The 18786-nt window shown below is 39.9% G+C and overlaps 1 protein-coding gene across 1 annotated transcript; it reads right to left on the reverse strand.

Annotated features, from left to right (window-relative positions):
* Positions 1–12898: 12898 nt before the first annotated feature.
* On the reverse strand, positions 12899–18786 carry CNRIP1 (cannabinoid receptor interacting protein 1; the record flags this gene model as incomplete). The annotated part of the gene is made up of 3 exons (XM_081997525.1): positions 12899–13063; positions 17822–17966; positions 18608–18786. The coding sequence occupies 3 exons, from the start codon at positions 18784–18786 to the stop codon at positions 12899–12901; spliced, it is 489 nt and encodes a 162-aa protein (XP_081853651.1).

Genomic DNA, 18786 nt, shown 5'->3' on the forward strand with positions numbered 1-18786 from the left:
TTATGTCCCCATTATAGACATGATTAAAACCAATTTGGAATAATTCCAGTACTCATGGAGAAACTAAACTACCAAAAAGGGATCAATTTTGGTTGTTCTGCTTCAATCTGATGTTTCAAATATCAGTGAAGATGCCCATATGCTTTCTAAATAATTTTTCTTAAACATCAGGTATTTTTGTGGAGAATTTTAATTTGTAGTTACTTATGCTTCTACTTCAATGCAGGCGCTTTTGCAGGCTCCTGCTCATATTTAATTGTCATATTCAAAATACAGAAGGTAAGAACACTTTTGTCTCCATTGATATTTCACAGATGCCAATTACTCAGAAATGGCAGTGCATCATACAGAATGTTGTAAATGTTCTCTTTTACCAGGCAGGTCAAATACCTTAAAGGCGTTCTGGATCGTAAAACTTTGTAAAAGGATTCAATGCCTTCTGTAAAGCTTCCTGCATGTTGTAATGATGTCCAAGCATCATGCAAGTGTTTCGTGTTCCATAAAAGTGAGCTTCCAAATCAATGTATTGACTTTGCTCCTAAGCTGGAGGCACTATAGTTGCCAAGGTTCAAGTTTCATACTCAAGTAGCAGTCTAATTGAAGCAGAAAAGTCCCAATAACTTCTCTGTTTTTTTGTGCTTGCTTCTTGTGCTCAATTTACCAGGCAGGAGTTAAATCATGCCCTCTGGAGACTGCAGTTGGACTCTCCAGTCACATCCCCTTTTCCTTAGTTAAAATTGTGGTATGTCTCCTATGCAAGAGTAGCACAGAAATGACCCATATTGGAATAAAAGATCTGGTACTCATTAACGGTCAGGGTTAAGTAGATAGGCAGCTTAGTAAGGATCATACCCTACCATTTATTTTTGCTAATCTGGAATAAGAGAAAGGGTTGAGACCAACAGAACCTTAGAGAGCCAAATGATTATTTTATTTAACCCTTCATCTTGTTAGAAAGCAATATTTACAAGGAAAAAATAAACACACTTGATGTTTATCAGTCTTATGTCTGTGAGCTGTAGTAATTTTACAGGCATGCTACAGGGGTAAGTAGTCTATAATATTACTTATATACAATGTTAGTTATGAAATATTACTTATGGAGCTTTTAGACCAAAACAGTTTTTTGTAGAAAATTTTCTGTTAAAAGAATTTCCAGCTACTAGATCAAACAAATGAAGTGTCCCAAACTTCCAGTTAACTTTTTGTGTGTAAATGTTTGATTTCTGCTAAATATGCTTGAAAATGGAAAGGTTTTGGTGAAGTTTTAGTAGTATGTGTTTTTCTAAACTTTATTTGAAAAGTAATTTTTGAAATATCTTTAATATTAGGAAAGGCTTTAAATAACAAGGGACAACTGTTCCTGTTTCAAAATTGTCTGAGATTTTTCTGATTCTTACAGTTTCTAATATCTCTTTCTTTCAAGTCAAGGAAGGCAGATAGATTCCTAGCAATTCTGAAATTCAGGCTATGTATCTAGGTATCTAGCTTTTGTTAAAACATTCTGGATCAGTTTATAAGAGTGATTATTGGAACTGGAGTGAAACCAAGTCATTCTTTTTTTCCAGACTTGAATTCTAATTACCTACCTTGTACTCTGCCTTTTGCCTTTTTATCTTAAGAGTAAAATCTACTCCACTGTTTTGTGTTTCTCAGTTGCAATTTCAAATTATGAGAGAGTGATTCTTTTCAGAATCTTTAAAAAGTTCATAATTTCTTTTCAAATGTAGCAAAAAAAAAAAATCTACTTAAAGAAATAGAACAAGAGTCATGGAATGAATGTAAATATTGACGTACTGTCTTTGTAAGCTACAAGTCCTGCTGGGAAACTTGGTGTCAAGTTCACTTTAAGTCATTATACTCAAAATAAGTCAAATGAGTGCTGAAAATGTGGCATTTCTCAGTAAAGATTTTTATTTGACCTAAGGAGATTTAACCTTCCAAGATGATCTCGTCTACCTTCCAAAAGGTATCTGTGAGGATGCTTTTTTATCTGCTTTCTATGTTCAAACTTTATCGATATTAACACTGAACTTCCAGGACACTCTCTGGACATTTCATTTTATGAAACATCATTAACAGATGTAATCATGATGAGGAGAAAAAAAAGGGACAACCAAGGCAGTTTTACACAGCTGTCCCTTTTCCCGCTGGGACTTATTAAGTGTTATACAAACAAAACTCTCTGGTTGCCTCTGCTTGTATTGGGACTTGAGGTCTTTTCTCAAAGTATGCTGTCTGGCCTGTTTTGTTTCATTATTAATATTGTTTTAGCAATTTACATGTACCATATAACATGATAATTTTTCAGGGTTAATTACCTGTGAAGAGGGGAAGTTTTGTTCTGAAAAGTTACCCTGAGCGTAGAGAGTGATCTGATGTGGCCTGCTGATTGTTTGGATGTTTTGGGTTTTTTCTAAAATGTTAGATAGGGCTTTGATTAAAGAAAATTCAACATCACTAAGTTATCACACCAGAGCTGGCTTTTCTGCCTTAACATTTAGCCTTCTGTTTAGCTAGTAAAGATCTATCTTTACTAGTGCCGATTATGTGTAAGCCAAAACACAGCCTATATGCTTACACCATAGTTAGCTTTGAAGTAATAGCAAGTATTGAAGACAGGGAAGACTTAAAGTCATAATTTGAAATATTTTTTTAATAGGAGGAAAGAGTTCTGAGCAGCATGTGCTATTTTTTATGTGGCTAGTCATAAATCATGATTGTTAAGACCTCTGGAGCAGAAGCTGTATTTTGCCTAATCCGTTCTACCCCATTTTGCTCCACAGAGCTTTGATCTGTGATTAGGTCTGTCTGTTTAGATCTGTGTATATATAGCAGTTAGTTATTCATGGCAGAACCATTTCTTGAAACTCGTACAAAGCTGGAAACTAGGTGAGTAGGGTATCTTTAGTGCTCTGAGTGTACAAACCCGTAATGCATTCTTAACACAGAAACTGGTGCTCAGGCTTACTAGTTATCACATGCAAAATATGTTTACCTGTGTATTTTGAAATTACTACTACACCAGGCCTCAAGGGCTTATTGTCCCCGTTGTGTGCATGTGTCACTCCAACTGTTGACGATGGGAATTAGCTATACACATCAGGCGGAGGATATACCCATTGGACTAGAACTTAGACAGCAGGGAATATGAAATTCTCTAGCTATTAGACGGTGAGAACAGCACAGCTTAAGTATTGCTCCCACTTGGCTTGTCACCTTTCCACTTTGTGTTTTTTTTTTTTTTTTTTTTTTTTTTTTTCCCCTAAGGAAACAGTAGTGGAAGTAGCAGCTGTGAAACGTGATGCTAGCTAGTGCTACCTCGATAGAAATTGCAACTCAGAGCTGCAGGTCAAGTGTGGCGCAGCATTTTGAATGATGGAATTGAGCTTTTTTTTTTCCCTGGAAAAAAGCAGCCATGCAGGTTAACCCTAGTAAAAGCTGACTGTCACTTGCTGGATTAATGAATGGTTGTCCAGAGAGAGGCTTGCTTTCATTTGTGTCCTGCAAAATATATTTTCAAATTTGTGTGCAGTTATTTCTTTCAGCTGTTAGGCCATATTTCTTCTCAAGAGGTTCTTTGCAATACTGTAATTTATTGTTCCTCTTCTAGTACTGTCTGGATTGCTGATACTTTCAGTCACATGAGTGAAGTTTATATATGTCAGATACGTCTGGACATAAATGGTGTTGGGTTTGACATGCTCAGGTTTTTCTGCTACGTAATTGCATTAGGAATGGGGCGGGGGCTGGAGAGGAGTAATAGTGTGATATAATACAAGGGTCCAAGAATGGTTTAGCTTATAAATTCTCGATCTTTCGTCTTCTGGGTTTTTTTCTTCATTTTCTGAATCTTCTTTGCTAATCTTGTGTGGAAGCTGTCAGGCGTGGGGTACTCCAGGAGTGTTTAGAGCTCCTACACGTTTCCAAAATGAGAACTGTGGAAGAGATACGGTCATCTTTGCAAGAGAAAGGCTCCCTCCTGTGGAAAAGAGGAACCTCTGCAGCGACTAGGAGCAACGTTGGGGCATAATACTGTGATTTTAAATTAGCAGGAAAAAGGGGCACAAGCCTTGTAGGGGTTTGCAGATGCTGGAATTCAAAACCCTGTTCCCTGTTATATTTTTCCCCAAAGCAAGTTCTTCTGATTTTGAGTTACTTCTTTCTAAAAATGCGTATCAGTTATAGCTGTTTGTGTGTAAGCAAAACTGAATAGTTTAAATAATATAATGTGGCTATAGTGGAATCTTCAGTGTTAAAGGGGTCTAAAACAGCTGATATTTATACAGATTTTGCTTTCTGTAGCTCTTTCCTGAAAAACCTCAGTATTTTGGGTACTTCTGTGAATTCCAGTTTGTAGAACTTGCATTACTGTTTTTGAAATTCTTTTTATTTTTCCCTTTTCTAAGTTTGATTATCTGTTCTGTATATCCTGAAGATCTGTATCAAAATTATTTTGGATCTTGCTGCAATTGGGGATCCTCGGTAGCAGGCTTCCCTGAGCTCAAAGCCCTGTCTGACTTGGAAGATACAACTACACAGAAAGCATAAAGATGAATTTATGATGGAGGAGCTGGAACTAGAACTCCTCTTGATATCAAATTTCTGCTAGAAACGGTATTTTTACCTTTGAGCTGAACAGGATTCATGCTTGTGATCTGAAGGTAGAAGGCTCTAGCAAAACCCTGAGACATTTACTTCCATGAATGCTGCTGTTATTCCCCTGAGAATGGAGCACTTAGGAGGGGGTGGGGAGAGACAGATCATTTAGCATTATAGTGGTGATTTACATTTACCAGCTCAGATTAATTGCCAGGTAGAGGACTGAGCACAGGCTGTGCTGACCCACGGCAGAAAAATGCTGTGTCGAGATTGTGTATTGGGATCCTGTTAACTGGCAAAATGTTAAATTATGATCTTGTTGAGAGCTAGCTGGGTTCTAGCTTGGGGCACACAGCAACATGGACATAACTTTGGTTACAGAAGCATGTGATTTGGCATCACATTCTTTGTGATATGTAATGGTGAAGTGAGATTTGGTTCTGTCTTCAGAAATTTATGGTGTACCTGCTCATTTTGATACAATTTGGAGTTATATTTGAAGTGGGGAATAATTGCTAGTTGCACAGTGGGGAACTGTGAAGGTGCTAAGCTTGGATGAATAGTTCTTATGATTGTGCATCTCAATAAATGCAAGCTCCTGAACTTGTGAGAAAGCAGAAACTTCTCATGAGGCTGCATGCAACGAAGGCCAAAGGGTGGTGAGGGATGATACAGAAGTGCCCTGTTAGTGAGGTTCAGTACTGTGTGAGCTCCCTGGACCACAGAGCACTCAGTGGCTGCTGCTTTTCAGGTGGAAATTTGAATTAAAAGAAACTCAGCAATACCAAAGGGGAGTTCCCTTTTGTGTATAAGTGCTTGCACTAAGTTCTGCAAGATTGTAGTGTGTTTGTGTGGGAGGAGAAGTGGCTTACACAGTTACCAGTGGGATGGGGAGTCTTTTTCATGTGGCTTACAGATGGCTCCTGGGTTTTTAAAGTTCCTTCATGGTACATATTTCCTCTTAGTAGCACCATCTAGTGATTGCCTGGAATACTTTTGTTTGCTGCTTTTTTTCCCTTCTGGCAATTCAAGTCTGGCTTCTTAAGAGCTTGTGAAGCTCGTGTCTTGTGTCACATTTGGTCTTGCTCTTCTTCCCCCTCTGAATCCTTCCACCCTCAATGTTAAGTGTCTTTCATGAAAATCGAAAGAGACTGAGGTCCCATACTGAGTTGCTTCAAGTTTGATGAAATTACATATCTGAACAGAGTACAGTGGTTGAAATTAGTGTCTGTTATGACAGAGGGGCTGAAACATGAGTTGAACTGTAATATTAAAGCAACGGAGAATCCACAGGAGATGGAGAAGAAATTAGACGCTAAAAGTTCTACAGCTCATTGTGATATACTACCAAGAACAAATGTAAAATAAAAGTTTTTGTTGTGTTTTTAGTATTCACGTGATAGTGATTTCTCTGAAGCAGCTGTGAGCTGGAAGAACATTGCTTCAAATCCCTGAATCCTCAGCAGTTATTTTTCTTTTACTGGAGCTGTTGGAGCTGCTATTTCAATTAATTAAATCAATTAATTAATGATCAATTAATTATTTAATTAATTTATAATTATGTAAATTATGTAATTATAATTTTAATATATATTTAAATTATATTTAAAGCATATAATTTTATAATTGAAATAATTATAAAAATACAGGGAAGAAAGCTTGCTGGAGCTGGGCTTTTTTTCTTGACTGTAATGACTAATAATTTATACCTGCTTGCTTTAAATGAAGTCTTGTTTGAAAATTTGTAGACCACAGATGAAACAGAATTGCAGGGAAATGTTCTGGTATTTTTGCAGTAATTTCAAGTTTGCATTACCTGATGCAGATTGCACTAAAGCTTTGTCCTCTTCCAGGAATTCTGCATCAAAGGGGCTATGCAGCAGGTAACTCATAACTGATCTGAGAGATGATAGAGCCATGTTAACTTTTTCACAGCGTTCTAAGGACCATTACCTCATTTAATCTTTCATTTCTGTGACTTTTTAATAAAAGCGGAAAAGGTAAGAAGTAGATGAACTAAAATTGATTCCAACTTCTTTCTCCTCAGTTGAAATTCTCCAGTATCAAATAAAATGTGGAGTAAAACAAGCTTGAATCTTGTGGAATGGAAGGTGCTTGTATGACACTTGTAATGAGCACATAAAGGAGAAAGATTTCCTGGATTTGACACTTGAACTTGCTGATAACTTGGGTTTTGGCCTTTTTCATTTGTAAATAATCGTTAAAATTTGGACTAATGTTCAACACATTAAAACACTTCTTTGCATGTGCCTGTGTGTGTAAACATACATATGAGTATGTGAGTTCTTGTCATCTTTCTTTCCACAAAGTAAGAACTGGTTGTTTTACCAGATGCACTGTGAAAGAGGAAACTAGGTGGCTATTTTAAAACCAACAACAAAAAAACTTCCAAGAAGTTTTTCAGCTCTGCTGTCTCATTACATAACTGATTTCGTATGTGTGTGCAAGCATAAAATGTTAGCTCTTGATACCTAGAAAAAAAGGAAGATTTTTTTTTTTCTAAGATAGGGCAAGTGGCCTGTAGAGGAAGTATTTTCACTGTAGTTAAAACAAACACCCTCCCTGGAAGTATTTCCTCAGTGAGGTTTTTTTTAATTTGTATTAAAATGATGAGGTCTAACTTCTTACCATTCTGTTTTAAACAAGGGCAGTTAATCCACATTTTAGCATATTAGGGCAAATTTGTCCCTCGTGTTAACTCCGTACATTTTGGTGGAACTTTGTACCAGGAGTGCATTTGGCACCTTTTCTTGGTTTCTTAACCACGCACCTCAACGGTAGCAAAGTTCAGTGTAAGCATTGTGCATTTGAAAATAAAATGAACACATTTATAATATGACTATTGCCTTGTTCTGATAGACAAAATGTTGCAAGCCTGTTGAACAGTGTTCAGTCTGTGACAGAACTGAAAGATGCATGAAGTCTTTTTTGTTGTTCTTTTAATGCTTTTAAATCTTTGGAGTGCAGTCACATAGTTTCCATACAGAACAGGGATCACTGCAGTTGCATTTTCACACAGTGGTATTTCATGCATTTGCTCAGCTTGGCTGCAGTGTAGTACTTAGGCAGAGATGTCTCTGAAGCCAGAAGTAAAAATCATCATTAATTTAAAAAAAAAAAAGAAAAAAAAACCCACCGACTTTAGACTATGTATTCTGTACATAGAATTGGCCAGGGCTTGTTCTCTACAATAAGTCTGGACTGAGGAAGTACCTTGGGTGAATCTGTTGGCATAGCAACTTAGACTGAGTGGAAGACTGCTACATAGCCAGAAAATAGTATATGTTGTGGTATTGTTGCATGCTACTGCCACTGCTCTGCAGACAAAACCTTCTGGGGTTCACATTAAACTCATAATGATTCAGCTCAAGCTTCTGAGAACATTTGGTCCCTGTATTACTGCAGACATTATCGCAGTCACTCCTATAAGAGCAGGGTGGCACCTAACCTTGCAGTTACCATGCTGAGAATGGGCAGAAGGTCCAGCTCACCTCCAGTACAGTCGTATGGTTCTCGCCTGTGCTGCCTTCATCATCATCAACTGATAGTTTATTATTGCTTCTCTCAGGATTGTTGAAAAACTGCAGAAGTTACCGCAGAGGTTACCAGGCTGCTCCTTGCTATTTGGGATAAAGGGAGTAGGAGTGTCTGTTCTCTGCGGGAGGGAAACAAAGGTGTTACAGATAGCATGCAAACCACTTACATATGGCAGCATTGAGACTCAAATTTGTCCAAATAAGGAAAAACAGTATCAAAGCCTTACACTTGATCAATACAGATGTGCTGTTATGAAGTATTTTTTAGTTTAAGATTTTTGGCATCAATATTGATGGAAAAGCTGTCATTGCTTTTAAATCTTGTCTCTGATGGTGATCTGTTTGTATCTATGCGCTCATACCTGAGTGGTGCAACTCACTGCAGGTCAAAAGGTTACAAACACCAATGACTGCAGTGGGAGAACTTGCAAAAGCTTATGATTCTTCACTTGTGCATATCTTCTAATACAGAGAAACTGAGTAAGTGTTAGAGCACCATGAAAACGATCTATATAGTCGTTGGACTTCTCCAGCACTGTAGTGGCAGATGCTGCAGGACTTCTACCACTGACCATCAGCAGTGCTTTCTGTAGTCCAACTTCACTTATTTTTTTGGTAGCTAGTCATTTTCTTCTTATTTAAAGTTTGGATACAGTTGGAATCCTTGTGAATTTCTTCTGCAGGAAGAGGCAGAGAAGGTATTATGTAATGTATACGGTCAGTCATGGGATTATCTTTCCTGAGTGCACAGAACTAAGCTATATCAACTAATAAGAGAAATAATCAACAACTTTGAGGTATGGACAGAGAAAATGATGCAGAGAGGACTTGTTTGGCTCTTACTGGGTAGATGCAGCCTTGTCTTCCTAAGGCTGAAAGCCAGGGCTCATGGGGATTTAAAACCTTAAATCCTGGTCTTGGGGAGAGCAGAAAAGGAAGCAGTCCAAGGAATGCTGGCAAAAGCTGCCAAGCATGCAGCAGGGAAGGTCCGTGGGCAGGAATGCCTGTCTCTCCTAGCCAAAGATCTGGATTAGCTGCAGTAAGGGGACTTTCCAGTCATTTCTTGTGAGCTTTGTAGAGCTGAGGGAAAACATGACTGTTTTAAGACTCATTATACTACTACTTTGTGCTTCAGTGTTGACACAGCTATGAAGGCAATGCTCAATGCTTCGAATTCTGAAAGCCAAGCACTTGTTTCAATCTCAAAAAGAGATTGGCATTTGCAATGTGCCACATCCTTATTTAATCAAAGCTTTACACAGAGACTCTAGAAGAAAGATCTGTTCAACATGGCACGTGTTTCAAAATTTTACATAGCAAGTGAGGCAGATGCTCTTAACCAAATGGAAACCAACCTCTGCTGGCACTTGCAAGCCTTGTATTACAAAACTTACAGCCTCATAGTACAGAAGTTCTGTTTACATCTTTTATAGGAAGAATGTAATAAACAAGGATTTCTGATAGTCTTCTAGTCTGGAATCACTAAGGATTACTCTGCATCTGCAAAACAATCAGCAGAGCCTCAGCTGAAGCCAGTGAAACCTCCCTAACTTGTGTTAGTAGGGCATGGAAACTTTAGCAGTATTACTCCTTTTTCAGGTACAGATGGTAGGAGGTAGGTACCACAGGTACCACTAAAGCCTGAGGTAGCTGTGCTAAACAGAAAGCCTTGTGCAAACTCTATCTAATGGAAGCCCTATGCAGGATTGCAACTGTAATAATCATGACTAATAACCTGCTCTTGGATCCTTTTGCTCAGCAGTATCAAAGTGGTAACTGCTACCTAAATATAGATGAAAAAGTGACTCTGAAAGATTTGGTATATTTATTTCAATCTTTATGAAAATGAAAGCTGGGTACTTCATGAGAAAAATCTTGAAGTCTCTCCTGTATAAAACATTCAGATATGTGTGCTTTGTGATTTCAGCTGGATTGACACATTGTCAGCATCTTATGATGTTGTAATGGATAAAAATAAATATGTTTCAGCTTAGTGTATTGTGTCCTGTTCTGAACAAAAGTGGAAATATTAATTAGAAAAAGGTGTGCAAAGACCAAGCTTGTCTGGAGATTAAATACTGCTGATCGAATAATGCATCAAACTGTCACAGCAAGTTTTCTAGTAACTCAAGCTGTATGAATATTTACTGGAAATGGTAAAGAAATGAAAGAAATTCAGAAACATTACTTTCAGAGAACTGCTTAAGTCTTGGGTCTCTTTACTATGAGCAAGTGTTTCCTGTGTTAGCAAAGCACTTGCTGAGCAAGGGGAAGTTGATGGGACTATTTTGCTTTACGTATACGGAGTATATGTGTAAGGGTGTTATGGTGCTGGGCAGCAGTGTTCAGTATCAGGATATGGAGCCTGCAAGACACAGCTGGTCTGGCTGTTCTCTCCTTCCTTTTAAAAGCAACTCAATCCATCTGTAGGCTTCTTTCTTAGCCCCCCTCTGAACTGAGGGTCCTCCAGGGCTTGCTATGACATGAGAAAATTGCTGCCCTATTTGGCATTAATATGAACATGAGTATTTACCTTGGGAAAGGTGTGCTTCCAGCTAGCTGAGAATCACAGTCCTCCTGTGCCAGGATAGGCTAGGTTTATTCATTGTAACATTTCTTAAATGCTGGAGGCTGAGGACAATTGTGGGCCAAAGATTCCATAAAAGCTGAACTCAAAGTAAAGGCCTGTCTTACACAATTTTACTAGAACAGAAGTTTCTCTACTTTATGAATCCTTTGTATTTGTTGCTGATGTGATTCCAGTTTGTATGTACAAACAAAGTATATCAATTGTTGCAGAAGAAAATCATGTTCTAGCAGTGCAGAGATGGAATTGATTGACAGCTGGAGGTTTGGGATCATTGAAGTCTTGCCTGGAAATTTCTGCTAAAGTGCTGGCAATAACACTTCTGTCTGAAATATAGATTTCATTTGAATTTACTGAATTCAGTTTTATCATTTTCATAAAGAAGTTAACACAGATTATTGCTAGAATTACATCACAGTGAAATTCACCTGTGTAATATTGCCCCTGAGCAGAGATGCAGCTGGCGAACTTGCTGTTCCAGTGGTGTTTTACATCAGTGCTACTGTCAGGCTCTTTTGTCAGTAGAAATCTTGCAAAAAGTCAAGCTTTTTGATTAATAATTCAACGGAAGAAAATATTTCACTTTCCCAAATCTCTACTTTCCTCGCTACGTTAGTGCAACAAACTGCAGTTGAATTTTATCAATAAGCTCTATTGAGTGTTACCACATTAACTGTCTGCATTCTAGCACATTGGATCTATATTTCCAAGAAATGGTAGCTTTGGGTAAAGAACATGAGATACTTTGGATTCTCAGAAAGCACTGACTACATAATCTTTGCTGTCTGACTTTCTAAAGCCACTGCCTTTTTTGATACAGTATTTTCAACTCGTTTAGATGGTCATACGAGAGAAGAAATTGTTTAAGTCCTTTATTACAAAGATCAAAAGTCATGGTTACCATTTACATACACAATTTACAAATTATTCACAAAGGGAGGAACAGATATGCAAGAACTGACAGCTGACTTCAGCCCAAGTTGGGGATGGGAAAGTGTAGTTGTTTCCCTGCTTTATTTACTGAAAGAAAAGATATGTTTGTTTCTTGTTGTCTGTATGTGTTAAACACTGATCTAGTGTTTATGTAGCACCTTTAGTCATAATCGTGCAAATGCTTACATGCTTATCTTTATTTGAAAGACTGCAGTGCATGTATAAACATGCACTGGGATCTGCAGTCTTCACACTGCTGATTGTTTGTTGGTCAGAAATCCTGTCTAGTTTGGTATAATACAGTGGTCAGGCTTGAAAGAGTTTATTTGTAGGATTTCACTGATTTGAGCAATGTATCATTAAAACAAAAATGGAGATTACTATCAGAACTCTTAATCTAAGACTTAAATTAAGTATGGGTGCTATATCTTTCAAGAATACTATCTGTTCTTAAGATAGATGCTAGCCATGTTGTTAGATGTCTTTGATACCACAACTGATTTATTGCTTTTCCTTCATTCAGGTTAGCGCATTTTATACTGTTTCCTAAAGCTATTTCAGGGACTGGTAAACTTAACAACAAAGAATCCTATTTTGGGAGATTTGGTAAACTAGCAAACCTCACAGAATATCTTACAGCACTTAACAAAAGGGAGAATAAGTTTCCAAATCCCCTGGTGTGAAAGCACAATATCAACAGTGCAGTAGCTGCCATTTAGCTAAACCTACAAATATCCATAATTTGTACTTTTTGCTGTCCACTGGGATGACGTGTATGACAGAATGCTTGAGGAAGCACGCCGATTTAGGTTCAAATACAAATACAGAAATCACCGATGTGATGTTGCATCCAAATTCTAAGCAATAATGCAAAACACTTCACAAAAGTTGTTACGCCTAGTGGAACTCTTTAGTGGGCATAATACTTATGACAGTATTAAGATGGTATGACTTTCTACCCAGCTATCAAGTATTCTTTACCATGAACTTTACAGTGTTCTCAGGGTGACAGATAAAGAATGTTGCAGATGCCATGGTAAACTTAAAATACAGTAATAGGCAAAGATTTTAGTGGCACCACCTGCATATACAACGTAGTTGTTGGAACCTTATGGAACAAAGCAATGTTACGGTATGCCTTTGTTAAGGCTTCTTGCTGGTTTAAAAAGGTAGATTTTTCTTTAGGGAGATTGTCCAGCAGTATTGGTTTCACATCTCTTCAGTGGAAGGTCTCTTTATTGATCCACATAAGACTGCGCGTTTCATTTGGTTTGCATTCATACTCGATACTACCAAAACTGTTTCCCCATTGACAGTGATCCCGTTTGTGGTAGTTGTAGAATTTGACTTGCCAGACTGTTTCAAACACGCCGATGTCGTCAAACTGTGTGGGAGAAGGAATAGTGTTAGTGAGCTGATTATTTTGTTGGTTTCTCATTAATAGAGAGAAACAACACTCTTACGAAACTGCAGAACGTAAAACAGCAACATAAGGGTTATTGTTCCTCAAGTCAATAAATCAAAGATCTGTAAAGCCTGCTTTAGCAGTCATAAAGTCTTTTATGCTTAGGCATACATAAAACATGAAGGATCAGACTTGCCATGTACCGTCCTCTTGTGCTTCTATCTGGGAAAGGCAAGGGAGTAAAAATGTTCAAGTTCCCATATGAATAAATGTTACTAAGAGCAACAATCAAAGCTATAATCCTTCTTAAGATGACACAGCAGTGGTTGGCATGATGATCTCTAAGTGGCTTGTATATACATATCATGTAGCAGCGATGTGTAGTGATACAGACCATCACTTCGCCTTTATACCATACCTAGAGGCTGCAGTTACAACTGGGAAGATTCCTTCTTTCGCTCAGTCTGAAATGTTTAATGTCCTTGTATTTTGTAGCCTTGTGTTTGCAGTGTCTTGGTTGAGACATGCTGCTATTTGACCACTTAGGCCTTCCCTAGGGTTCTGTTCTGCATTTTACATGAAACTTAAATAAAAGAAGTTTTCCTTTGTGTGTTTCTGTAATTGCTAGTTGTACTGTCATAGTGCAGCTTTTCAAACTTAGCTATGAGTAAGAGGGTAGGAAGGAGATAATCAGTGCATGTTAGCAGATAAGTATCTAATACAGTGAAATATCTCAGCAGTGAGATGTTGACTGCAAGTTTTCTGATGGTGTTTGCAACTGGGAAGTGAATGAGACTATGGCTATACTAAGTTCTGCAAAATCTCTCACTTTTTGAAGCTGTTGCTAGCTACCCTTGCAATATTAGAAAAAACATATGAATGAGGCTCAACAAGGGTATATCATGACTTCACTTACGATGGTGATGTAAAATTTGTGTTCCTGTGGCTTGAGACCTTTCAGAGTGTCCAATGTGTGGGTGTGAGGCCTATACACATTGCTGTTGGTCCTGGTAGTACGGTTTGTTGATTTTGCTATGTTATTAGAAGATACTAGGTAGTAGATTCAGCGCTACTGAACAACACTCTGTTCTTCAGCATTTTTCTGCTTTTAAATATTTCCATCACTCACTTTAATGACAGCTTCTTCACTTGACTATTTTCCATTCCCATCATGTGCCTGGGAGCTGACCTTTGATCATCTGCCTATTATAATCACATTAGCAAACCTTTTACACAGTGACTCTTCCCGAGTTGCAAGTAGAGCCTTGTGTATTCAGTTTTCTCAGGAGGACATGTTTGTTTTGTTGTTTCTTTTTAAAATTCAAGGTGTGGTTTGTAAGCTGCTACTATGTAATGGACATTGCTTTAAACCTTCCCCCCAGCCTACTGTGGTAACTTAAATTTAACCTTGACAAAAGCAGGAATTGCTGTGTGCTGTTAGTGGAAGGTCTTTATTTGGCTCCAGTTGCAAGTGTTACCTTAAAGGAGTAGCTGAAATATTTCTGCCTTTCTTTCCTTTGATGAAGAGAATCAGATGTACAGGCTATTTTATCTCTCCCAGCAACTAAAACCTTGATTAATGAAAAAAAATCCTTAATTATCTCTGATAATAGTCCTGATACACTCATAATGCAAGATAGTAAAGGTTAAGCATATTGGGTATTACTGTGCACAATCCACACAGAAAAATTGTCAAAGAGGAGCATCAGCCACCCTCAGTCTGGAAACTGAGGAAGAAAAGGCATTTCTAATAGTATTTGTAGAAGGTGATATGGTACGAGAGCAGCGTTTAGTTTCATTAATGTGTGTTGGATCTGAATTTCAACAAGGTAAAGGAAGAAAACAAATTCTATCTTCCTCCAATGACCCAGTTTGCTGAGCTGCTCTGAGTAGTCTGACTACTGTGGATTTCCAGGAGAAGGAAAGAATTAATTGCAGAGCTTTTCTCCTACCGTGTGCCTTCCCCCCCAGCCCAGTACTTAGCAGATGCAGCAGCTCTGTGGCGTAATAAGCATTCAGCATCCTTAGAGCTCCCCTGGATTCCTGTGGCTCCTGCAGCTGAATCCTGGCTCCTCCACTGGGCCTGTACACGGGCTTGCCCAAGGAGGAGGGATGGCCCTGCTCTTTTATAGGTCAGGCTTAGAAGCCTATTTCTCTGTCTGCTATTCTCTGTTATCCACTGCTATAGGTGTGAATAGTTATTTAATCACTGAATTTGCATGCTAGGATGATTTGATGGCTATTTATTATGGGAATGGAGGTCTGGCTTCTTTATTCAATCTTAATCTAGTCTGACCAAAAATAAAATGACATCCAAAGAGAGGTTTCTAACTTAGTTTACACCATTTGCTAGGATGTTCAGCAGTTTCTGGATAGTGTGCATATTTGAGCACTCAGGGAACAAATGCATCCTTAGATTCTGGAATTCAGAAATGGGATTGCTGTTTTACATGTATAAACTATGGCTGTAACAGGTAAGATGTCTACCAGCCAGTTGAAGTAGGAACATGAAGAATTATTTGTTTAAAGTTTTAAAGCAGATGGGTAATAAATTCTTATGGACTTTCTGGCTTTTAGGCATTAAATTGGCAGTATCAGATCATTTTTTAACTGCAGGACTGACCTCATGGTCTATTTCTCATGTGAGTTCAGATTTTATGCCTTAAATAGTGTCTTTACCTCCCTAGGATGCATCAGGATCCTGCCTCTTATAGAAAAGGAAGTGGAGGAACTATGAGTTCCTCATAGTTGAAGGAAATAGGAAAATTTAAAGCTGTCTGCAATGAGCCCAGTTTTGAAGATTCAGGAAGTAAGTATTAGAAGCCGTTTTCAAGCTGGGGTGTCTGAGGCTGGTTCCCTAAATCTGTTATGGCTCTGTCTAGCTAAGCAGCTAAATGACGAGTTAAACATGTAAATCCCTGTTGAGTTGCCTATATTTAATAATTAAAAGTATCAGTTGTGGACATTTAAGTCTGTACTGAACAACCAATCTATCAAGATCAGATCCTAAAGGAGGTTGAGGACCTGCTTAACACTTGCAAATCCTATTAGCTTCATGGTTAATACCCCAGGATTTGATTTGTGAAAGCTACTGTTTGGACAAATATTGTGGCTACTCATTCTGATGCTGCAACAAACCAGCTCAGAGCTTGTATCTGAAAATCAGAACCTCTTTGCATTTCTTGGAATTGCTTCATTTATGATTTATGTGACTTGATTTTCTCCATAAGAAGAGCTAAACTTCCAGATTTTCAGAGCTCACATCAGTGCTACACTTAAGGATAAAGGTGGCTATCAAAATAGAGATGCCTTAGTGAAAGCAGCTAGGGTTTTGAGGAGCACTGCCCTTTCACCTCCTGATATAAGGACACTGTGAAATATAACTGCAGTACTCAGTGGTGGCATCCAGCAGCCCTGTTCTGCTGGTTGAGAAGTCATAGTGGACATTTGGTTTTCCTGGGTGTTGAAAGGAGGCGACGGTGTAGAAAAGTGATTAATGTGAACAAATATTCAGAGTAGTCTTATTAACCTAAGATTATGAAGTGGTAACTCTTAATGTGATATGTGTCACCAAAATTAAGTTACGCATGCTGTAATTATTAGAAGCTCCAAACGGAGATGTTACAATTCTTATTCAGTAGAGGACTGTCATGCTAAATGATGACTCCAGAAAAAAATAGTGAAGATAAAGATCAAGATGAAATCTTGAGTGCAGTGAGCAAGTGTGAGAAAAAGATGAAATCTGGTAGGCTTAGCAAGGTCCTAAACCTGTATAAGTTGGAACAGACCCTTAAGAGAGGTTCAGATAAAGATGGCTTACTGCCCCATTTCCCCTTTTTGGTACAAGGGCGCATAGAATAAACAGCAGGAATCCCTCACAACTGAAATCAGGAGCGGGGAAAAGAAACCCCAAACAACCAAACCAAAGCTAGAACAAAACAAATCACCCTCTGCACCCTGAGCATGCCACCCAAAGAGTGCTGTGGAAATCTGCCTGCTGCTCTTCCTGGCTTCTGTCAGCTCTGCTGCCTTATGGGCTTGAGCTTTTGTCATCTCACTTTGAGGCCATGGCATATACCAAGTCTGGCCCTTGGAGCTTCTCGTTAAGCTTGGGCTCCTCACGGAGCCACTTGAATAAGAACTTAGGTTTGCGGATGCAGAAACTGTGTAAGCATATGGAGAAAAAAGGGGAGAAGAGAGCCTTGCAGGGGGGAGGCATTCTCACACATGCTTTCAGCCTCTGGCAGGTCCTCAGGCATCCTGCAGATGAGAGGTGGAAGGGGAGAGTAGCCACTCCTTGTGCTTGGGGCATGCTCTGCTCCAAAAAACTTGGCAGTGCTGGCAAGCAGAAGGAGGGTTCCTGTATGCCAAGGGCTTGGGACTGGATTCCTAGCTAGGGACCTTGGAGGGAGTTGCCTGAAGTCTGTAATACACCTTGCAGGAAAGGTGAGAAGTTCAGCTCCTGTTTCTTTCTCCTGCAGCACCCCAAAGGGCTGTGCGAATCTCTAGAAATCCCTCTACTACTTCCTGGCCCTTGCTGCTCTCTTGGCTTTCCCTCAAGAAGCAGGGCTTGTGTTTTCCAGTTACGCTCTGACCAGCTGTCTCACTGACGGAGAGCAGAGAGGAGTGCAGCGGCTGTGATCAAACTTTGCCCTGGAATATTTCAGCTCCACAACTCCCTCTCTGGGAGTCAACCCCTCCCATCCCTTCCCATGCCAGGCTTGGAGAACCACATACCTGCATGTTGACCTGGATGGGCTGTCTCTCCCCGCTTTTGGTATGGGGTACCCCTTCTGTGTCGTAGATCCCTGTGTAAGAGGCCACCTGTGCATCCCTCGATTTCTCTTCCAGTGGGACATTGACGCCTCCGATGCCCATTGTCCTGCAAAGAGATGGGATCCGGTCTTTCAGCAGCCCCACAGGTCCCCTTCTGGGACAACTCAGAGCCAGCATGTGGGCTGGCAGCCTCTGTGCTGGGGGATGCTTCAGGGATTTTAGCAGACCTGCAGGTGCTGCTGACTCACTGGGGCTCCTGAAGAAATGTCAAGGTTCTGCAGTCACCCAGGGAAGGTGTAGAAGGGAAAGGCTGGAGGGATCTGATCTCGAGTAGCTGGGGAGAGGTTAGTGGAATCCCTTCTCCCCCCAGAGCCGGCTCCCCATCTGTGTGCTCTCTGGTCCCAGCCTCAGATTTGCCGTGCTGCAGCCAGGCGTGGGCATGGTGCATCCCTAAGGTGTGCAGGGCCAGGGGACCCTTTCTGTCTGCCCCCAGGGCAAACCTCAGGGAAGAAAGGAGGAGAGGAGCTGGGCTTGAAAGAGCTCCAGGGGAAGGAGAGGGAAGGAAGCGTCTCCCAAGCCAGCCGGGAAAAGCAGTGGGAACAGCTGGCCAGGGACCTAGAAACAGGGCCACCAAAGCAAAAGGAGGGGGGTGAGGGACAAATCACGGAAACCCCGTGCTGTCAGCCTGCCAGGAAAAAATATTAAACCTCTAAAAATAAAGCAGGGGGGAAGAGAGGCTGCACTTACGTGGCCTGGATGGTGCCGGGCCGGAGGGCCACCTCGATCTTGTACTTGGCCCCAGTCAGCAGCTTGATGGTGCGATTCTGGCCGAAGCGCTGCCCGTCCACCTTGAAATACACCGCCCCGTCGTGGGGCTGGATTTTGAGGGAGACGCTGATTTTCACGAGGCCGGGGATGTCACCCAT

The sequence above is a fragment of the Phaethon aethereus genome (genome assembly GCF_964289735.1).
Source record: "Phaethon aethereus genome assembly, chromosome: 3".
In the NCBI taxonomy this organism is placed as follows: Eukaryota; Metazoa; Chordata; class Aves; order Phaethontiformes; family Phaethontidae; genus Phaethon; species Phaethon aethereus.